The 22,970-nt window shown below is 46.6% G+C and overlaps 1 protein-coding gene across 1 annotated transcript in view; it reads left to right on the top strand.

The window, feature by feature from the left end:
* OTOA (otoancorin) overlaps positions 1–22,970 on the top strand; it is a 60,309-nt gene that overhangs the window by 21,330 nt on the left and 16,009 nt on the right. Inside the window, exons 12-21 of the mRNA XM_027126665.1 lie at positions 2,068–2,283; positions 3,908–4,075; positions 4,826–4,966; positions 7,712–7,770; positions 7,946–8,063; positions 10,271–10,344; positions 12,427–12,562; positions 13,531–13,721; positions 15,309–15,402; positions 20,335–20,464. Coding sequence (XP_026982466.1) covers positions 2,068–2,283; positions 3,908–4,075; positions 4,826–4,966; positions 7,712–7,770; positions 7,946–8,063; positions 10,271–10,344; positions 12,427–12,562; positions 13,531–13,721; positions 15,309–15,402; positions 20,335–20,464 — 1,327 coding nt within the window. The remainder of the gene's footprint in view (positions 1–2,067; positions 2,284–3,907; positions 4,076–4,825; positions 4,967–7,711; positions 7,771–7,945; positions 8,064–10,270; positions 10,345–12,426; positions 12,563–13,530; positions 13,722–15,308; positions 15,403–20,334; positions 20,465–22,970) is intronic.

The raw sequence follows: 22,970 nt of genomic DNA, 5'->3' as shown, positions 1-22,970 counted from the left end.
CCTCAGCCTCAGTTTCACTAGCCAGAGAAATGGGAAGAACAATCCTGCCTGGCCTTTGAGAGAAAACATGTAGGGTTTATCAAGATCTAGGTCCAGCCTCGCAGGTGGTATCTCAAACACTGGGATGAGCTTAAAATGGGAAGAAACCACAAAAAACGGTAGGAAAAGCTTGAATAGATCAAAATTCAATCAGAGCAGCCACTTCAAACTTAAATGTGCATAAGGTTGCTTGGGGATCTTAAACGCAGATTTAAGGCCTGGGTGGGGCCCGAGACTCTGCGTTTCTAACAAGCTTCCAGGCGATGCTGAATCTGCTGGGCTGGTGACCATGAGTGGCATAGCAAGGGGATCCAGCAGTGGTTCTCGAACCTGGTTCTGTGTTAGTGGCACGCCCCTCCCCCAGGCTCTACCCCCCCAGAGATTCTTGTGTCATTGGTCTGGCCTGTGGCCTCAGATGCAGCCAGGGTGGAGAGCACTGGAATGGAATGTGTTTGCTGAGTTCCTAGACCAAGGTTTTGGACCAATAGGCACATGGGGACTGTCTCGTTTCCCTCCTCACTCCATCTCTCTCTCCTTTCTTCCCTTAAAGTCTTAATTCTGCCCGGCTTCTCTCACTTCTTTTTGCCTTTCTCATTGTTTTACCTGAAAAGATGACATGAGAGCAGTATTCAAGAAAGTTTGATAACATCGTCAATAATTCCACAGCAGTTTCTCACACATCACAAAACCCTCGGTCCCATTTGGCACTTTACATAGTAGGCCTTGTCTTGGTCAGTGCATATTTTTGTTTTCCAGGAAGAGCAGCCTTCCCAAGCAAGCTTGAGCAAAAATAAGAAAATAAATGTACTTTAAGGTCACAGGGGTAGCTGTGACCAAGAAGAAAGTCAGATACAATGAGATATGAGAAAACCCTTTGGATCATCTAGGTCAGTACTCAAACCTGAGGACGCATCAGAATCACCTGGAGGGCTTGTTAAAAACAGCTTGAAAACATACCCACATCCAGAGCCTCTGATTCAGGAGGTCTGGGGCGGAGCCTGAGAACCTGCATTTCTACCAACTTCCCAGGTGATGCTGATACTCCTGGTCAAGGACCACACTTTGAGAACCACTGCTTTAGGCCTTTTGCAGATGTGGGAGCCAGCTTTAGGGAAGGGGAGCTGCTGAATTTGGAGAAAGCCAGGAACTGTGACAGCTGTTTCTTTCACTTTACTCTGCTGCCCCCAAGTGGCCATCTAGAACACTCGCGTACATTCGTCTGACATGAAGATATGGTTTATGCAAGTTCAGGTGTTAAAACGTGAACCGTTCTCATTTTTTTGTACAGAGGTCACGTTGCAATAGATGAGTTTATCACCTTCTGTACTGGAAGCAGTTGGGAGGCACACTTGACTATAACTAGACAGGCATGTTACAAAAAATAATGAAGGGGATCCCAGAAATATGAAAACCTGTAACACATAATTTTAAATGAAAAATATAGAGCAGAAAATTGCACTTGTGTTCATGTTACAACTATGTAAAGACTACATGCCACAGTTTATTTATAAAGGCATAAGAAGTTTTGGAAACATGTACACCCAATTGCTAATCATAGTTATTTTTTTTGAGGTAAGATTTTCAGGAGACTTTCACTTTCTTGTTACTGTTGAGAATTATTTTTACATAGATTATATATTATTATGAACCCCCCCACCCAGCTATTTCATGAAAGAAAAGCAACCATATAGACAGGATATAGAGTTCAAGGTCATAAAAATAAAATAGTTGCTACGGGAGTGTGGCTGAGTTACGGATGGAGTGAACAAAATTTCCTTCTGCCACGCTTTAAGGTTGATTTAATAACAAATTAATATTTAAATGAAGCATAAAGTGAATTTGTAGCATACGAAAGTCAAAGCCAGAGGAGGTGGTGTTCTCAGTGGGGCGACTCACAGTCTGGGCTTAGCAGGAGTCCCTCCCCTTTTGACTGGGCAGGGTCGGTCGAGGGTGCATCCCGGGGTGTAGTCAGAAGGAAACACCATCTTGCTTGCTATCGACCCTCACCCCAGCTTGCTCCCCTTCTAGCTCAAAGCCGACCTCCTGGAAATTGCCACAGAGAACCAGACCCTCAACGAGACCCTGGGCTCTTTGTCGGATGCAGTCGTGGGCTTGACCCACAGTCAGCTGGAATCCCTCTGCCCTGAGGCTGTGCACGGCGCCATCTCGACCCTCAACCAGGTCTCGGGCTGGGCCAAGAGCCAGGTCATCATCTTGTCTGCCAAATACCTGGCCCATGAGAAGGTCAGTTGGAGCTTGAACTCTATTTTAATGCCCTGAGACCCAAGGGCCAGTTATACACACACAACAGGGGCAGCCAATCAGTAAGAAGATGGTGCCAAGGGGGACTACCTGGGTTCGAATCCTTGGTCTGCCACTTATTAGCTGTGTGACACTGGAGAATTGGCTTAACTTCTCTTGGCCTCAGTGTCCCAGTTTGTAAGACGGGGATACAGTAGCACCTGTTCCATAGGATTATGTGAGTCACACACGGGAAGAGATTAGAACAACACATGACCTACAGTATGAGCTCAATGAGTGTTAGCTATCTCTGAGTTAATCCTTTAAGCTTCCCAACAACCGTCTGAGGCCAGTAGTGTTACAACTTCCATTTTCCAGGTCATTCATACGAGGCACAGAGTGTAAAAGGGAATTGCCAAGGCCACATGAAAGGGGCAGAGCTGGGACTGAACCCAGGGCATCTGGCTTCACATCCTGCTTGCTTCACTCCCATGCTAACTACGTCCATCATGACACCATGACCAATGCCCACCCATTCTTACTTTCTGACTCAAGACCAAGGATAGACCATTCATCTTGTCCCTTCAGGACTTCTGGTGACTTTCGTCTGAAGGCTTTGCAGACCTTCTGTTTTGACTGGGGCCACATGGGTCCACTCTGTGAATCTGATTTTAGGGAGCTGAGGGACACTTGTCTCGTTCCTCACAGCCCTGGACCAAGAGGCTTGTCTCATTCCTGTGTCCAACTCATCCTCCAGAGGGGGTGAGGTGACTTTTGCTAAGAAGCCAAGAGCTCAAAAGGTCTTGCCTTCTTTGGGGACAGTAAGAGACTGTCCATTCTACAGGGAGTAACTATAGGAAACCACTCAACGGTTTTTTGCAGAACCAAGGAATGTCTCTGATTATATTACATCTAGCGTCTTCACTCCAAAGGAGTGGGGGAAAAACCAAGCGTGATTCCTGTTAGAGTGGCCAGCTATAGTTGTATTTGTCATAAAATATCACACTCATGTCCTAAAACGCTTCTTTACTTCAACTCAAAGCTTCCACATGAAGGTAGATGAGCGTGGGGCTTTGCCGTGTCAGGTGCCTGCCGGTGACATACTGAGGCCGATACTGAGGCCAGTGGGCTTTCTCAGGGTCCCATGAGAGCGGGTGGGCTGGGTAAACTAAGAGTCCCACGACCTACCCGAAGGTTCTTGCCCATTGTTGCCAACATGGGCCCAGTATCGCCGGATGTTCAGATTTTTTTTTTAATAAAGCAGAAACTCTAATATGGATTTTTATAAGATTCCTCCAATATTTAAATCTTGTCAGCTAGTTCAGATTACACACAGAAAAGCCCATTGCCTGGTCAGCTGTGGCACATGGATAGCACATTGCTAGTTGTGCTGTGGCCTCAGGTGGCATAGTGATTCCCCCAGTGGTACAGTTACTGGTGTCTTGTGTTTTGATACTTAGCTCTCTTTCCTGATGGAAGGAAGGAGGGTCTGGGAGGGCAGCTTGTGTCTTGGTCACGGTGGTTCCCCAGCACCCGTCTGGATGCTTGGCCTGCAGTAGGGCCTAGTAAACGTCCGAGTGGTGGAGGCCCGGAGCTGGGCCTCATCCTCCCTGGCCGGTGCCCCCAGGTGCTGTCCTTCTACAACGTCAGCCAGATGGGCGTGCTACTGGCTGGGGTGGGCACCCAGGCCTTCCACGCCATGGACCGCAGGGACCTCGTGCAGCTCCTGAGAAGCACCGTCTCCCTGCACGTGTCCGACTTATCACCTGCCCAGCAGCACGGTGTCTTGAGCAAGGTGAGAGGAAAATTTCTGGTCCGCAGCCCCGGGGCTCACAGAGCGTGTGGTTTTGGGGCTTTGGGAGTGGTCTGTGTCTTTAGGTGGGGTTGTTCTGAACCTGGAGAATGCCTTCCCCTGACTCCCACCTTCTCTCCTTTCCAGAAGGAGCCTCTGGGGGTTGTGCCTTATTCTCTCCAGACCCTGGTGCTCTCCCCAGCCAGTCAAATCTGGAAGACTTTTCTTCAATTAGGTTTCTTGCTGTAATAATGTTTTAGGAGTTTGGTTTTCAAATGTGAAAATGAATCCTGAATCCCCCTACTGCTTCTGAACGCCCCTCCTTTCATGCTCTGAAGCCATGTCCATATTCCTCTTTGTCACTTGCCGTGGGTCTTCTGGGCATCCTGTTCTATCAGACCTGCCAGGTCCTACTGTACAATCTGTTAAGAAACCAACCCAAAGGGTTCAGCCTAATTTCAACCAACACCTTGCAGATAGCTGTCACGCCTATGGTTAAATTAAAGAGTGTGGGTTTTGGAATAAGACAGACTTGGGCTTAAATCTCATGTATCGACTTTCAGCCTTACTCGTTAAGCCTCGGTTTTCTTATCTGTAAAATGGGGATAAGGATCATCTCCACCTCCTTGGGTTGCTGAGCAGACCTGATGGATTTTATTGCCAGTGAAGCACTAGAGAGAGTGCCTGGCCCTCACCCAATGCTCCATGTACCTTCTGCAAGGTCGTTATTATGTTTCTTCTCACTTTTGACAGGTGATGGAAGCAGGAGATACCGCCTCGGGCATTGTGGAAATACAAGGGGCTTTCTTTAAGGAAGTGTCTCTCTTTGATTTATGGAGGGAACCTGGATTCAACTCCACAGTCCTGAAAGAGAAGGAGCTCCGGCGGAGTCAGGTACGACTGTGACTCCCAGAGGTGGTGCCTGGGTTTCTGACTGTCTTGTGGGAAAGGTCTGTTCTAAGGTTAATTTGGTAAAAGAAACTTGTTTCTTGTGATTAAACTCAGGAGATAGAATAGCGTAGTGTTAAGTTAGACGAGACCCGAGCGTGAATTCCGGGGCTGCTGTTTATTAACTTTGGGGTCACTGCTTCTCCTCCCGCGGCCTCAGTTTTCTCCTGTGCAAAACGGGGATCATTTCTCCTGAGAATCGTGCTGGGCAGCGCACTGCACGTAAGAGCAGTGATCACTGGGGCCTCCTGGGGAGGGTTGTGCTGTGGAGGCCGACTTGCGGCCTCGGAACTTCCCCTGACTTGCTTTTCATTCCCTCACTCGTCAGCGTTTGTGGAGCCCCTGCCCCCCAGGTGCCAGGTGCTGTGCGTGGTGCTGGGGACACAGAAGCGAACAAAACAGAGGGAAGTCCCTGCCCTCAGGGGGCTTCCATCCTAGCGAGGGAGACAGTGCGGAAGGTCAGCAATTAAACGTGTGCCCTGTTAGGTGACAGGTGCTGCTGCTGAGCACTAAGGAGGAAGCAAACCAGGGGGAGGGCCAGGCCTTTTAGGGGGTGAGCTGTTTAGACAGGTGACCTCGCTGAGCTCAGAGAGGTTGTGGAGTGGCCGCTGTGAGGACTGCCTTCTACCCTGGGCAAGAAAGGGAGCTGAGGGGCGTCTGAGAAGGGACAGGATCTGACTTTGGTTTTCGAAGAATCACTCTGGCCGCTGCTTGGGGACTGAGTTGAGGAGAGCAGGGAGGAAACAAAGGGACCAGTTAAGAGGCTACTGCGTACAGTGGCCTGGACCTGGTGTTGGCAATGCAGGTGGTGGCCAATGGTCAGATTCTGGGTACAGTTTGAAAGTTAACAGTGACAGAATTGGCTGTCGGATTGGATGCGGGTGTGACAGAGGGGAGGCGTCAGGCCTCATGTGCCCTGAGCTGTTGCTGGTTACCCACCAGCGCCAGGTTCGGTGGGGTAGCAATTATTTTATCTACTCCCATGGTTCCCAAGGCTCTTGCTTAGGCTTGTTCACAAAGTTGGATTCAGCTGGTGGCTGGGCCTGGCGTCTCATTCATGTGTCTGACATCTGGGCTGGGGAGACTCAAACAGCTGGGGGTGTCTCTGTTTGCGTGTGGTCTCTCCATGTAGTGGGTTGAACGGTACCCCCCCAAAAGTTATGTCCACCCAAAACCTGTGGGTGGGAATGTGACCTTATTTGGAAAAAAGGGTCTTTGAAGGTTTAATTAAGGTCTCAAGATGAGATCCTCCTTGATTATCTGAATGGGCCCTAAATCCAGTGACAAGTGTCCTTATAAGAGCGGAAAACGCAGACAGCAGAAGAGAAGACAGACTTGAAACACACAGAGGAGAAGGCCACGTGAAGACGGAGTCAGAGACTGGAGGTGTGCAGCCACAGGCCAAGCAGAAGCCACCAGAAGCTGGAAGAGGTGCGGGAAGATTCTCCCCAAGACCTTCAGAAGAAACCTAGTTTGCCGACACCTTGGTTTCGGACCTCTGGCCTCCAGAGAATAAATTTCTATTGTTTTAGGCCACCAGGTTGGTGGTAATTTGTTACGGCCTTTCTAGGTGTCGGATACTGTCCAGAATGGTGGCTTTGGGCAGCTGGCTTTATAGGGGTGGTTCAGGGCTCCCAAGGTGTGTGTCCCGAGAGAGAGCTGGGAGAAGCTGTCATCTTTGGCGACCTTGGAAGTCACATAGCATCACTTCTGCTGCGCTCTGTCTGTTGGGGCTGTCGCAAAGCTCCCCACCATGCCACCCACCTCCAGCTACAAGCAGACTCCATCTCTTGATGGGGGAGTGGCTCCGGAAGCTTCTAGAAGAGCATATTAGGCGGAAAATATGCGATCACTTTGGAGAATATGTCCTGCCACGTGTGCTTTGAAGATATTTTTGTCTCAGCAGCTGAGTTGATGGAGGTCATTCCCTGAGATGGCGGAGATGATGGGGAGACCCTGGAACTTGACCCTGTGCCTGAGGAAATCTCTGGGGCCACACACAGAGTGCCTGGAACTTACCTCCCCTGCTGCTCCTTTCTCCTGGGCTCAGCTGTCATGTCACCGATGCCTCCGCCTAATGCCGGCTCATAATTTATTCTGTTTAGGGAATTATGTTCAAAGTTTCAGAGTCTATAAAATAGATGAATGTCGTATTTGATTGTATATGCACGTTAGGTGTTCTGTAAAATTACGTTCCTTGAAACAAATGACGCCCCTGCCTACGAGGCCTTGCTCTCCTGGGGGCCCACCTGGGAGGGCTTGAGGGGAGCGCTGTTGTGAGCAGGACTTACTTTACTGTTGGAACTTTCTAGCCCATCCTGGTCTATTCATCCGTCCGTTTTGTTTTCTGGGATGCCGTATGCTCAGAAACAGCAGGTGGGCATGAAAATAGGGGCTCTAGGGGGTCCTCAACTGGGCAGCAGCTTCTTAGAGCACAGGAAGTGAACTTCCAGGCTTGCTGCCCTGGCTTTGCTCCTCATTCACCTCCTGGAGCGCAGGGTCACCTGGGGTGTGAGAGCATGGACTCTGCAATTACCTGACACCAGCTCAAGTCCCTGCTCTGCCGCTTAGCAATTGTGTGGTTCTGGGTAAGTAACAAAGCCTCCATTTTCCCATCTGTAAAATGGGAGCATAGGACTCGTCACGGTAGGTGAGTGCTCCACCCCCATGGCAATCATTCTCTTCCTTCAGGCCTTGTTCCTGTTTGAGCTTCTGTCAAAGACAACCAGGCGGCCCGAGGAGCTCTTGAGGTAAGCCTGGGGCTGACGAGCCCTCTGGAGTCTCCCTCCCGAGGAGCCTGTTTCCCAGGAGGGAGAGTTGGACAGTCCTGCCTGCGGCTGGTGTCAGATCAGATCTGCCTTTGCTTGCTCCTTCTTTCCTCTTCCCTACTCTCCTTTTCTCCTGGGTCCCTGTTTTGTTCTGTAGCGCAGGGCAGCTGGTCAAAGGTGTGATGTGCTCCCACATTGAGGCCATGAGCGTGGACTCCTTTCTGGCTCATTTCCAGTATTTTGAGAACAACTTCTCTCTGCTTTCACCGTATCAGGTACCCTCGAAGCACTTCCTTGTTTCTAATTCTCTCTCCCTACCCGGTCGCTGGGTGAATTAACTGTGGCGTCTTAAGATGCTTGTGCCAGGACCATACTGATGCAAGTGACGATATGGGGCCAAATACGGAGCCAGGTTTTCTCCAATTTCTTTTTTAAAAGTTCCACATACCTATGTCTCTACAGCCAGAGTTTCAGTAGATTGGCTATTCTATACCCAGATTTGAACCCCAAAATTCACTTGGAAGGGATACCGTTTTGCATGTCCACAATTATGCTTTCCTGGGCCTGCAGGTCATACCCTCCTCTAACTTTCATACCCTTTCCAGAGGTAGCCTAGAATGGAAATAGTCCTCTAGGAGAATTTAAGTTTTCATTTAAAACTTCATTTTCCAAATAGTTAAGGAGACTCTTTAACCCTTTGGGGAGACCAGAGGCAGTGACTGACTTTCACTGTATCTAAGTAAGTAAAAGCGGGCCTTGGGGGCAGCTTTGGACTTGGAGTGCAAACGGTCGGCTGTACAGAGTCTGAGAGGGTGAGCAGGTGGCCTGGTGCATTTCAGATCTGAATGAAAAGTTTCCAAACGATGACTTTTCTTCCCGAGAGCCAGGAAGGGAAAAGCCGGGTGTATAATCCTTTGAGATCATTAGAGGAACAGGCAAATTTTTAATGAAGCCTGTCATTCCCTCAGATTGTTCATTCTGTCAGTGGTTCTCAAACTCGAGCTTGCATCAGCATTGCCTGGAAGGCTTGTCCACTGGGTATAACGTTTCAGTTTTGGTGGATGAATAAGTTGTGGAGATGTGCTGTACAGCACAACACCTGCAGTTAACAATATGGTATCTGCATTTCACAATTCGCTAAGAGGGTTGCTCTCGAGTTATGTGCTCTGTCCACAAAAACCAAAACAAAGGGACAGGAGGACACGTTGGGAGCTGTTGGCCATGCCTATTACCTTGATTGTGGTGGTGGAATCACAGATGTTTGCATATGCCCAACTCATCAAAGTGTATGCATTAAATATGTGCAGTTCTTTGTATATTGATTATACCTCAATAAAACTGTTAAAAAACCAGAGATTGCAGAGCCCCACTTGCAGAGGTTCCCTGGGGCTTCTGGGGTGAAGCCTGATATTTTTCATTTCTAATGGTTCCCTGGTGAGAACCACTGAACTATATTAAAAGCCTTGCCCAGGTAGGGTGGGAAGCAGGTTATTTCTGAAACCTGGACCTTGGCGTGGCTGTCTCCTTCCACTCATCAAACTGATGCAATGGATGGAGTTCAGGCCAGCTTTGAGGAAGACCTACATGTTCAAACAGGAAGAGTTGTCCCAATAAAGCTCCTTACCTGATTTTGCCCAGTTCTCAGAACCTTCAAATACCAGTTAATTAGAAAATTTGCCTTGATTTTTTATCTTTTTGCTGAAAGCACATTATTATAAAACAAAACAATAGAGAGAAAGTAAAGTTTCTCCTAGAGCATGGTTTCAACAGGGGACCATTTGGCCATATCTGGAGACACCGCTGGTTGTCACACCTGGGGGAGATGCTACTGGCACCTAGCAAGTAGAGGCCAGGGATGCTACTTGACATCCCATAACACAGAGGACTGCTCCTGCAACACAGTTACACTGTCCAAAATGTCAGTAGTGCTGAGGCTGAGAATCCCAGCTCCAGAAGTTAACTACAGAGAAAGTTTGCTATTGACTTGGGGAATTTTTCGTATATATAGAACATATCTACATGTAATTTAAGACACACAAATGAGCTCATACCATACACAGTGTTCTGTTTAAATGTATATAACGTGCGTGCGCACACACACACACACACACACACACGCCCACACATAAATCTACCGTATGGAAACACAGTAGTTGCATAGTATTCCATTGCATGGCTATACCATAATTTACTTAACCAGTCCCCTACGGATGTATATCAAGGTTCCATCTCACTGCTTGCAGTTATAAATAAAACTGTGGTGAGCATTCTCAGACTTAAATTTTTGTGTGCATCTTATTATCGCCTCAGTTTCTTCATCCATAAATTGGGTGCAGTCGTGTTACCTACACTGTAGGGTGTTCTGTTTAATAAGTGAACGTATGTAAAGCACTTAGAACAGTGCCTGACACACCGAGAGCACAGTCTGTGTTTGCCCTTGTTATTATTGGACTGAATTCCTGGCACTGCTTTACTCTTTTAGATTAATTGTTTGGCGTGGAAATACTGGGAAGTTTCCAGGTCCTCTATGCCACCCTTCCTCTTGGCTACACTCCCGTAAGTGAACATCAGTCTCCCTTTCTGGCTCAGTAAGATTGGCAGGTGTCACCAAAGCCAAAGTGATTCTCTCTCCCTGGGTGTTGGTGAGGAAACAGGGGCAAGTGGACAGTGCCTTCGACAGTTAAGTCCTTGAGAATCAGGATTTAAATTCTGAGCCTCACGTTGATATTTTAGACGGACTCTCCTGCTTTTTCTTGTTATTTAAAAACCAAAGCCAAAGCAACCTGAGCCTGAAGGAGTGAGTGCCAGTGAAGCAGGTCACATCTGGGCTGGCCTCACAGCTGTGTCCAGGCTCCAGGGGAATCAGGGCTGATGGAAGCAGTGGGGATTTCTCCTGGTATGTGTGGGTGTTCAGGCATGGGGGGGGGCAGCCCTGCTTTTTAAACATGGTCTGGACACTGTTTCTCTCTTTTCCTCTTTATTTCCCTCTCCCTTCTCTTGCTGCCATTGTCTTCATTGAATTAAAAATATTTATTGAGTGCTTACTACATACTAAGCCCTCAGAGATAAGTAAATTTTCCCCTTATAAGAGCTTACAGTCTCATGGAGGAAAAACAGACAAGCATGAAGCCAATTGTAATATCAAGTTGATATTTGGTTGAAAGTGACAGAACCTTGACTCAAACTGGCTTAGGCAATAAAAGGTAACTTTGGAGTCAGGAAAGTCCAGGGATGGACTTCAGGCATGGCTGGATCCAGGGGCTCAAATGAGAAGGGCAGAAAGGTCAGGGAGGGCTTGTATGACACCTTGGGGTGTTTTACTTGTATTCTGGGAGAGATCATCACTACTGTCCATATAGAGGATGGAGTGCAGGGGGCCTGGCTGGAAGGAGAGAGACAGTGGAAGCTTATTTCTGTAAACTTGACCTTGACATGGCTGTCTTCTTCCACACATCCATGTCTCAGCTCATGCCTTCAGAGGGGCTCTCCTGGCTGTTCCCATATCATTCTGCATTACAGAGCCATTTAATTTTCTTCCTTACATTCATCACTAGCTGAAATGATCTGTTTTATTAACTGGTTTCTGTGTTTCTTCCCCCTACAGCATCCCAAAGACAGGGGCCTTCCCCTCATGTCTTGTTCATGGTGGTAGCTGGTGCCCAGCACAGTGGTTGGCATGCAACAGATGCTCTGTATATATCTGCCGAATGAATGAATGAAGAAATAAATAAGATGGTGATACTAGGACTGGAGAGGCGAGAACAGATTTGAGTAATATTAAGAAGCTAGCAAGGACAGAATTGGGGATAAAGAGACAAAGGGGTCTGGGATGGCAGAGAGGAGGCAGAACATGTTTGGGGGAGGAGGTTGAATTTGCTTTGGGAACAGTCAGGTGGCCATGATGCCACATGGCTCCAGAGCCGTCTTTCTCAACCTTTATTTCATCATTGCCTCCCGAAGGGGAAAAACTTAATTTCTCCCTAATGAGAGAAATTACAAGGAGTAAGATTTTGTTGAGTAGGGTTGAGCTTTGGCGGATCACAAATCATTGTAATAACTAAGATTCCCTGCCCCCACCCTCCCTCTCCCTGAACCAGTTTCTCCCCACGGGGGTGATATCGCTCCTGTTGAGAATATACGGTCGAGAGCTTGGAGGAGAGTTCTGGACTGGGGTTGACAGAACTGGGAGTCATTTCTCTTACTTTCTCCACTCTCTCCTTCTCGTCCTTTTCCCTCCACTTTGTGTTTTATTCTCTCTTCTCGTTGTCTCTTTCTTCTTCTACCTTTTCATTTCCTTTCTCCTCATCTCCCCTCAACCAGTCCACCAGCCAACCTCTGTTTATGGAGATCCTGTTCTCTGATCAGTGCTGCTGGGTCATGGAAGAAGGGCATGATGGGAAGCTTGTTTCCCACCTGTAGGAGAAGAGCATTATGCAAAGTTTGTTTCCCACCCACAAATTAGGAGAATGATGGGTGGGAGGCTTGCTACCTGCCCAAAGGAGACAGAACATCTCTGGGGAGAACCAGCATTTAACGAACACCCCTGTGATAAGCTCTTGGGCATACAGACCCCGATTTCAGGGACAAATACAGAGCAGCCACTGTTTTCCTTCCCTCATTCTCTCCATCTCTCTCCAGGGCTCGCTACCTGGCTTCTGTCCCAGCCTCCCAGTGTGTGCCCTTTCTGATCAGCCTGGGGAAGAGTCAGTTGGACTCCTTGGTTTTAGATTCCCACAAAAAGAATTCAGTCCTCAAGAAAGTACAGCAGTGCCTGGTAAGGAAACTCTTCCTGGGTGACACTTTCACTGGTGTCCCTTCCCCTCCAGGTATCTGTGGCCATCCTGGAGAGCCCTCAGGGGATCTGGCTGGGCTCTCAAGTCTGATGTGATGGCCACAAGTGGGCTCTGAAACCACTGGGTGGAACACTCTTGGCTACTGGTTCTGGGGACTGCCATTCTGGGGCCTGAATGTTGGCAGGCTGCTCTGGAGGACAGGAAGGAGCACAGTACACGGAGTCTGGGTTCTAGACACACCTCTGCCACTGCCTGGTTAGGTGGCTTTGGACAGGTCACTTCGCCTTCCCGAGCCTTGGTCTCCTCATCTGTAAGATGGGTGCTGTAGCACTTTACTCATGGAGTATTGAGGACATGAAATAGGTAATATATTGTTTAATGCAAAGGCCCAAAGGGCAGAGGTGACAGTTTCTTTATCTTGAAAAAGTGGATGATATTAGTACTCACTCTTTTTTTTTTTTTTAGTACTTACCCCTTAAGGTTACTTTGAAGATGAATGGATTCAGGCATGGAAATACTTAGAACAGTGCCTGGCACCTAGTAAGCACTCGATAAATGTTAGCTATTTTTGTCATTTTGAGAAAGAGCTCTGGAGGCTTTCAAGGGCCGTGCAAACTTTGAAGTGCTGTGTTTATTATTGCAGTACTATCATTATAAGGGTTACTGAACTCTGAGGTACCCTCAGAGCAGTCACAGTGACGCTGACCACAGCCTCACTGAGTGAATGCTCACGATGGGCGTCTTCCACCCACACCCGCCCCCCGTGGGGTCCCCCAGACTTCTGGGGCCGGCACCCCTGGGGTAAAATTAGGCCCCGTGCCTTCTCTACAGGTCCATGGCAGGGTAGGCGATTCAGATCCTGGAACCTTTACGAGGTTTGGGGTCGGCAAGTGTTTCACGGGATCCAGCCCCACTGGACCTTTCCACCAGCTCCGCTTGTTGGTTTCAGAATGACTCCGTTGCTGATGAGTACACCGTGGACATCCTGGGAAACTTGCTCTGTCACTTGCCAGCGGCCGTCATCCACCGTGGGGTGTCCCCCAGGGCCTGGGCCACTGCCCTGCACAGCCTCAGAGACTGCCTGGACCTCAGCCCCCAGCAGAAGGTGGCAGTGAGGCTCAGGCTCTTGGAACAGCACGGGTGAGGAGGGCCCGGGCTCGGCTCCAGGGATGGGGTAGGGGCTGGCGAAGGGGCACCCGGCCCTGGCTCTCCTGCCTCAGAGCAGAGTCTCTAACTTAGGACGAGGTTAGACACTTAGATTGATTCTGGAAACATGATCTTTTTTCTTTTGGCCTCAGATTCCCTGTAAGGTGAGAATGATAGCTGTTCTACAGGCCTCATGTGGTTGCCACCAGTACATCTTGGCTTGTGGAAAGGGAAAGGGTTTCAAAAACATGGTACTTTACAAATGCGTGGAGGTGTTATTATTATTTTTGTTGTGAAACACCACCACCAATAATACTAATGCAGATAATCGAGGCACCGTCAGCTCTGGGTGAGTGAGAAGTCCCTGGGGGAAGACAGCTGTTCTTTCCCATGCAGAGTTTTCTGAAGTTAGGTCAGATATTTGAGTAGGGCCTAGATATCGGTCAATGGTTAGACAACAAATGTTTTTGGAGTAATTACTGTGTCCCAGACACTTACTATTATATAGAGTTTAAGAGCTGGGACTTGGGAGCTTGACTCCTTGGGTTAAATTTTTCTACCGTCTGCTGTCTGTGTGATCTGGGAAAAGATACGCAGTCTTTTGCACTTTATTTTTGCATCTGTAGGATGGGGACAGTGAGAGTCCCCACGGGGCTGTTGTGATGATTAGCTGAGTTAATGCATTAAGTGTTAAAGCACTTACAACAGTGCCTGGCATGTAGTACTGAGTATGTGACAACAGCATTTTGACTAGGAATGAAGATACAGTGGTTATTATTAAGTGTGGCTCCTGCCCTCATGGAACTTACAGTCTATTGGGGTAATATCGTTAATCAAAGAGTTAAGGGGAGGCTTTTTGGCCGGGGGTGGTTTGCCTTGGTCCTAGGAGAAAGGGTTATCATTGCTAACTGGGCAGACCTCCTTTAGAGATATCCTAGTGTGAGGCACTTCCCCGTGGACATTTGAGGTCTCCACAGAACAACAGTGGATCCTGTGTCAGTGCTGTTATTATTCTGCCAGGCTCGAGAGGAAATTTCATCTTGCTATGGGAGGAGACCATTATGGTAATTTAAAAGGAGCCAATATATCTTTACTGTTCTGTTGAGAAAAGGGAGGAAGGAAACACTCTGATGCAAATGACAGAAATTCAGTAGCTCAATTCACACTAAAACATGGGAGTTTACTGAGTTTAGAAATGGATGGGACTTCAGGCATGGCTGGATCCAGGGGCTCAAATGATGTCATCAGGAATGTGTTCCTCCCATCTCTCAGCTCTGTATTCTTGGTTGTGGCCTTTATTTTCTCCATTTGGTGAGAGGAATGGCCTCCAATATCCTTTTTACTGCTAGAGATGCCAGAAGAAAGAGAGAGCTTCTCTAGTAGCTCCATCACAATTGCCAGGGATGACTCTGATTGGTCTGTTTGCATCACATGTCTATTTTCTTGGTTAGGGACGTGGGACCAAGTGATTGACAGCCTCTCCAGGTATAAAGATAATCTTTTCCTAAAAGAAAAAGATGCTGGGGGACAAGGACAAGAGTGTGATTTTTCCATTTACTGTTTATTATTATCTCTCCTTAGACTCCCCCAGAACTGGACAGCTGAGACTACAAAGGATTTGGGACCCTTTCTAGTACTTTTCTCAGGAGATGAATTAAGCTCTGTTGCCACAAAGGTACCTCTGCGTTCTATCTTTAGAAGGCTGAAGGAGTTTGAAGGGGAGAGAAAGTGTGGTTAGTTATACTCCCTTGGGTTTGCTGCCAGTTTGTTTTTCTGGAAACTTCCTGCCTGCCTCAAAGAGCTCAGGTGTTTCCAGCTCCACTCCAGGATGCCCAAGGTTCAGGGAAAGGGAGTGAGGCAGCCGCTAAACGAGCTCAGGGTCTTTCACTTGGCCTCTGCCCAGATGTGCACAGGCTGGGAGCTGTCATTTAGCTGCCACTCTGCTATCTGTGTGCTTCTCACATGCACGCCTGTTCGAGGGCTTACACCCACCAGCGCCATATGCACACGCATATGTGTGTCCAGTGTGTGCAATCACATGGGCAAACATATTTAATCCAAAACCAAATCTTTATTGAGCACTGCCTTTGGAGGTAACACTCTACTTGGAGTAACTCTCCAAGAGTTAGACAAGGCCAAGAGGCATGCCAGATGAGCATGTACTAGTCAGCTTCTGCTGTGTAACAAAGGCACACAATCTCACTGGCATGCAACAAGAAGCATTTATTTCTTGCTGACTGGTCTGTGGATCTGGGACACTGAGTTTGCCTCTAGGGCTAGGCTACCTGGAGCATGTTCTTCTCACAGTGAAAGTCTGAAACTCTAGAAAAGGGAGTGCAAAGTGCAGTTCTCCTTAAGGTCTGGGCTGGAAAATGGCCGGCTGTCACTTTCTATCGGCCAAAGCAAGTCACATGAGCAAGCCCACCTCAGTGGGGCAGGAAGTCTCCTCCATGCAGGTGGAGGGTGGGGTAAGAGGGGATGTTTGCTGAACAAGAGTTAGATCAACCACAAAGCACGTCCATACACCCTCACCCCTGTACTCACACACGCAAGATGTATGTTGTCATACACGCTCAGGGGGCCTGAGCACCTGGCACGTCACCCAGGTTCACACATGCACAGCAACATTCCAGTGTCCAGTCATGGTAAAATCGTCTCCTGGGGTGTCCAAACCTAGAGTCATAAGCAGCAGCTGCATGTATCTTAAATGCTTATCTAATCTTTTTTTAAAAAATCAGCTTTTGAAATCGAAAAAGTCTTGTATCAACATGGTTAAATCTCAGAAACACGGTGTATGGAAGTTGCAAAAAAATATGTACAGTAGGATACGAAGTAAATAAATAAATACTAGTTAATTTTAAACACATGCAAAACAATGCCCTATGTAAGAGAACTTTAAAAGTACATGAGAATGGTTAATTATCAAATATCAAATTCAGGGTGATGGTTAACTTCTGGGGAAGGAGGGAGGCCAAGGGTGAGGGAGGGAGCTATCAATTATATTTGTGATGTTTTATTTCTTAAGCTGGGTTCTGGGCACATGGGTGCTCTGTTGTATTATTCTCTCTACTTTTTGTTTTAATGCCTGAAATGTTTAGTAGAACAAGTAATACATGCTCCTGGTTAGAAAATCCCATCTATACCAAAGGCTATAGGATGAGAAATTTCTCGCCCCACATTTCTAGGTTCCTAGCTTCTCTCCTCAGCAGCAGTTGCTGTTCCCAGATTCTTCTGCATCCTCTCTGGAAAATCTTCCTCCTGCCTTTACACGTTCTCCCTTTAAAAATACAAAATGGAAAATACTCTGCTGTGCAATTTGCTCTTTAGAAGTTAACTATTTATCTTAGAGCAGTTTTGCTCGTGACCTTAGCTGCACGTGGGAATCACCGGGGAAATTCTAAAAGGGACAGACACATGGACCCCACCCCAGACCAATGGTCTCAGAATCTCTAGGGCAGGGCCCAGGTGTCTGTGGATTTCCCAGGTGCTTCTCACCTACAGCCTGGGCGGGGAACTACTGGCTTAGACGGTGACTCTAATTCTGAAGATTAGAATAGAAGGAGGAACTATAAAACCCAGCGACTTTTGGGGCACACTCTTTTGGTGACTGGGACACAGAGACACACTGCTATAGGGAAGCGTTTGATGAATTCTCTAGACTCTTGGATAGATTACCAATAGTATCCTGAGCTTGACAAAGTGCATCAGCTCTAGATGAGAAATGGCACCTTCTCCAGGGCAACCAGAGGCCCCCTCGTTGCTAGTCTTCTCCTAGAACTCAGAGATAACTCTTTCCTCCTCCTTTTATACATATAAATTTTAACAAAAATGAACAAACACTACCAACCCCAAAAGACATAGGCATCCATACATTTTATAGATATTATCAGATGGTAATGATGCAGCATCTAACAGTCCCACAGAGAAATAAGTATGCGTATTTCCTACATCTTGGCCGGCATTAGGTATTATCACTTTATTTTATTATTGACAGTCTGATGGGTGAAAAACAATATATACTTATGTTATTGAACACGTATTGGATTAGTAGTGAGATTGGGTATTATTTTCTATGATTCTTGATAGAGACTAGTTGGGCTGGGGATTAAATTTACATGAGAAGCTGCTACAAGCGTACCTCGGAGATATTACGGGTTGGGTCACCGACCACCTCAATAAAGTGAATATTGCAATACATCAAGTCACATGAGTATTTTTGGTTTCCAAGTGCCTATGAAAGCTATGTGTACACTGTACTGTAGTCTGTTAGTGTGCAGTAGCATTATGTCTAAAAAACAATGTAAATACATTAATTAAAAAATACTTTATTGCTAAAAAAATGCTAACCCTCATCTGAGCCTTCAGTGAGGTGTAATCTTTTGCCAGTGGAGGCTCTTGTCTCGACGTTGATGGCTGTGTCTGATCAGGGTGGTGCTTGCTGGGGTGGCTGTGTCACTTTCCTAAGAGAGGACAGTGAAGTTTGATGCATCCAGTGACTTCCTTTCACTAATGATTCCTCTGCAGCATGCAATGCTGTTTGATAGCATTTTACCCACAGTAGAACTGCTTTCACAACTGGAGTCAATCCTCTCAAACCCTGCTGCTGCTTTATCAACTAAGTTATGATTATGTAATATTCTAAATCATTTGTTCCCATTTCAACAGTCTTCACCAGGAGTAGTTCCATCTCAAGAAACCACTTTCTTTGCTCATCGTAAGAAGCAACTCCTTACGCATTAAAGTTTTATGAGATTGCAGAAATTCAGTCAAGTCTTTAGGCTTCACTTCTGTTTCTAGTTCTCTTACTATTTCCACCACATCTGCAGTTACTTCCTCCACGGATGTCTTGAACCCCTCAAAGTCATCCATGGGGGTTGAAATCAACTTCTTCCAAACTTCTGTTAATATTGATGTTTTGACCACTTCCCATGAATCACAGATGTTCTTAATGGCATCTAGAATGGTTAATCCTTCCCAAGAGGTTTTCAATTTACTTTGCCCAGATCCATCAGAGGAATCATTATCTATGGCAGCTATAGTCTTAAGAAATGTATTTCTTAAATAATAAGACTGGAAAGTGAAAATTATTCCTTGATCCATGGGCTACAGAATGGATATTGCGTTAGAAGGCGTGAAAACAACATCAATCTCATTGGACATCTCCATCAGAGCTCTTGGGTGACCAGGTGCGTTGTCAATGAGCAGTAATATTTTGAAAAGAATCTTTTTTGTCTGAGCAGTAAGTCTTGATAGTGGGCTTAAAATATTCAGTAAACCATGTTGTAAACAGATGTGCTATCCAGGCGTTACTGTTCCAGTTATAGAGCACAGGCAGAGTAGATTTAGCATAATTCTTAAGGGCCCTAGGAGTTTTGGGATGGTAAGTGAGCATTGGCTTCTACTTAAAGTCACCAACTGAATTAGCCCCTAATGAGAGAATCAACCAGTCCTTTGAAGCCAGGCATTGACTTCTCCTCTCTAGCTATGAAAGTCCTAGATGGTATCTTTTTCCAATATAAGGCTGTTTACTGTAGCCATTTTTGTTAATTATCTGAGTTATATCTTCTGGATAACTTGCTGCAGCTTCTACATCAGCATTTGCTGCTTCATCTTGAACTTTCATGTTATAGAGATGGCTTCTTTTCTTAAGCCTCACGAAACAACTTCTGCTAGCTTCAAACTTTTTTCCTGCAACTTTCTTGTCTCTCTCAGCCTTCATAGAATTGCAGAGAGTTGGGTTTTGCTCTGGATTAGGCTTTGGCTTAAGGGAAGGTTGTGATTGGTTTGATCTTCTATCCAGACCACTAAAACTTTCTCCATATCATCAATAAGGCTGTTTCGCTTTCTTATCATTTGTGTGCTCACTGGAGTAGCACTTTTAATTTCCTTCAAGAACTTTTCATTTGCATGCACAGTTTGGCTAACTGTTTGGTGCAAGAGGCCTAGCTTTCAGCCTGTCTCAGCTTTTGACAAGCTTTCCTCACAAAGCCTAATCATTTTAATTTTAATTTAAAATGGGAGCCTTGTGACTATTCCTTTCACTTGAACACTTAAAGGCCATTGTAGGGTTATTAATTGACCTAATTTTAATATAGTTGTGTCTTGGAACAGTGAGCCGTGAGGAGAGGGAGAGAGATGGGAACAGCCTATTGGTAGAGCAGTCAGAACACACACTACATTTATTGATCAAGTTCACTGTCTTATATGGGCACGGTTTGTGGTGCCCCAATTACAATAGTAATGTCAAGGATCCAGGATCACAGATCACAGATCACCATAACAAATATAGTAATAATGAAAACGTTTGAAATATTGTGAGAATTACCAAAATGTGACACAGAGACATGAAATGAGCAAATGTTGTTGGCAAAATGGTGCCAATAGGTTTGCTTATCACAGAGTCGCCACAAACCTTCAATATATAAAAAATGCAGTATCTGCAAGTGCAGTAAAGCGAAGTGCAATGAAACAACGTATACCTGCATAAAGAAAAAAAGCAATGGAGGCAGTGAAGCAGTGTTCCAGTTTACACTCTGATTTAAGTCTGTGTTTCATGTGCTTTAATTATTATTCATTCCTCCTCTTTCATCTTCACTGCCCTGCACAGTTTCCTGACATCCTTCAGCAAACAGCTTCCAAGATGGCTGGGACTTTGCCCCCCAAAGAATTCCTCCAGGCTGTCTTTGAATCTGTTCGGAACAGCAGTGAGGAGAGCTCCACCTCTGACCGCAGCCCTGGTGAGTGTTCCTGGGGGTATCTGAGGCCGTTGTCATGGCAGCAGTGTTTTGGTTAAGTCCCTGGCTTCAAGAGGACTCCTTGTCCAGGGGACTGGATGCAATGTTTGCAAAGCAGTAGAGTAGCAAAAATCCACAGGGCATAGAATTACATCTTTTTTAAAAAAAAATAAATTTATTTATTCTTTTTTTTTTTTGGCTGTGTTGGGTCTTCATTGCCGCGCATGGGCTCTCTCTAGTTGAGGCAAGCAGGGGCTACTCTTCTTGGGGGGTGCGGGCTTCTCATTGTCGTGGCTTCTCTTGCTGCAGAGCACGGGCTCTAGAGCGCAGGCTCAGTAGTTGTGGCGCACGGGCTTAGTTGCTCCCGGGCATGTGGGATCTTCCCAGGCCAGGGACTGAACTCATGTCCCCTACATTGGCAGGTGGATTCTTAACCAGTGAGCCACCAGGGAAGCCCAGAATTACATCTTTGTAAAGTGATTTGGAATCACATCTTGCACACCTTACGCAGGCCAGTAGGTTTAATGGGTGAACACGTGCAACAAACATTTCAAAACAATTGATTTAAGGACCAAAATGGCTGTGTGGCTATGAATTGCCGTGCTGGGGCCAGGCTGACTGGATTTGGATCCCAGGGCTGCCACTTATGGGCTGTGTGACTTTGGGTAAGCTCTTTAACCTCTCTGTGCCTTGGGTTTTATCCTCGGTAAAATGGGGATAATGAAAATCCCTACCTCATTAGATTATCGTGAAGGTTGGTGGGTTTTAAACCTATAAACATGTACACAACAGTGCCTGGCACGTAGGAAATGCTCAGTAAGTATTAGATATGATTACAAGTATTATTGTGCACCTACTGAGTGCAGACTTGTGCCAGTAGGAGGGGACAAAGTTAACCAGACCCGAGAATAATTGTAATAATAAAAGTAATCTGTGCTTACTTTCTTTCCTGCAACAAATAATTTTTGAGCACTGACTGTGTGAACAAAACAACAACCCCTGCCCTCTTAGAGCTTACTTTCAGATGGGGTTGGGGGTAGCCAGACAATAAATTACAGACGTAAGTGAAGTACGTCGTATGTCGTGTGATGAGTATCAAGAAGGAAAATAAAGCAAAGGACAGGAGTCAGGGAGCGTGGGATGTGGGGCTGTAATTTGAAAGGAGAACACAGTTAAGGAAGGGCTCACTAAGGTGACATTTGAGGAAAGGCCCAAGGCAGTGTGGGAGTGGGCCCAGTGGGGACCTGGAGTTGGAGTCTTCTGGGCAGAAGGAGTGTGACAGGAGTGCGGGAGGAAGGAGGAATGAGGGGCAGTGTGGCTGGAGTGGGGTCTTATCTCCTTGTAAAGGAGACCCGAAGGTGGGGTTTCATGGCGGCATCGAGCACAGAAGTGTCGTGATCGGTCTGACGTTCACCTTGGGTCGTCGCCTCTCCGTGCATTGTCTCGTCCTCACCTCTGTCTATGGGGTGGGCAGTTTGCTTTCTCCCAAAAGCAGAATGAGGTTTAGAGGGATTAAGAGATTTGGCCAAAGTCTCAGAGTTAGTCAACGGCAGCTCTTGGAATTGAACCCAAAGCAGGAGATGTTCACCACTAGCCCGTACGGTCCTCACTGCCTAGCAGTCCGGTTGTCATATCGCCGTGCTCCTACTCTCTGCCTGTGGATACGTGAAAGTAAGACTTTCTGCCCTTGGGGGAGGATGCGCTTAGCTCCAGTGCTTAATTGGAGTTTTCTTTAGTTGGTTCTGGGTATTAATTACTGCTGTGCTTATAGTCATTAATGGATTAGCAGAATTACTACTTGCTTTCATTTTAGTTAATTTTTGTGTGTGTTGATTCATTCAGTGAATATTTCCTGAATACCTACTATGTGTCAGGCCCTATTCTAAGCCCCAGGAAGTGATAAGACCAAGTCTCTGCTGTACTTTTAAACCATTCTGTTCTCTAATTCTGTACTTTCACTGAATCCTGCTTTCATTGGAAAGTGGGGCAAAGGGAGTCCAGGAGAGATGGGTCTTTTGTCTCCTCCAAGTGGGTTGTGATAAAGATGTTTGAGGACCAGACATGTACCTTTGACCTGGTCCAGTTCTGCCTCTTGATTAGAGTCCAGTGAATTTCCATTTAAGATGCAGTGAAAGGGGAATGGCCACAAGGCTTGGGAAATGCCCAGCCCCAGGTGGCTCTGGTGAGTCTGTCAGCATCAGGGGTCGTCAGCTCCTAAGATAAGAAACCCAGGATTGCTCTTAAGGCAAAGGTTTTCTCTCAGGTTGGGCACATCTGGGCTAGCAAAGACAATATCTCATTTGTGTGTTGCTGAGAAAGTGGTTTGACTAGGCATGGTTCAGCTAACTCAGGACTCATATGGATGGGTTTCTCCTGTTGCCAAGGAAAATGTAAGAGACCCATTTCTCCTCTGTCCTGGGATGGGAAGGCCATCGCCTCCACCAAGATTTTTATGGAGGGCAAATCATCTTCCCTTTCCACACTTAGATAGGAGCGCCCCTTCCTTATA

This window comes from Aethalodelphis obliquidens, unplaced genomic scaffold, assembly GCF_003676395.1.
Source record: "Aethalodelphis obliquidens isolate GAN/ISIS:26980383/991018 unplaced genomic scaffold, ASM367639v1 scaffold30, whole genome shotgun sequence".
NCBI lineage: Eukaryota > Metazoa > Chordata > Mammalia > Artiodactyla > Delphinidae > Aethalodelphis > Aethalodelphis obliquidens.
The sequence above is the reverse complement of the archived record's forward strand: the minus strand, read 5'-3'. Positions and strand labels throughout refer to the sequence as shown.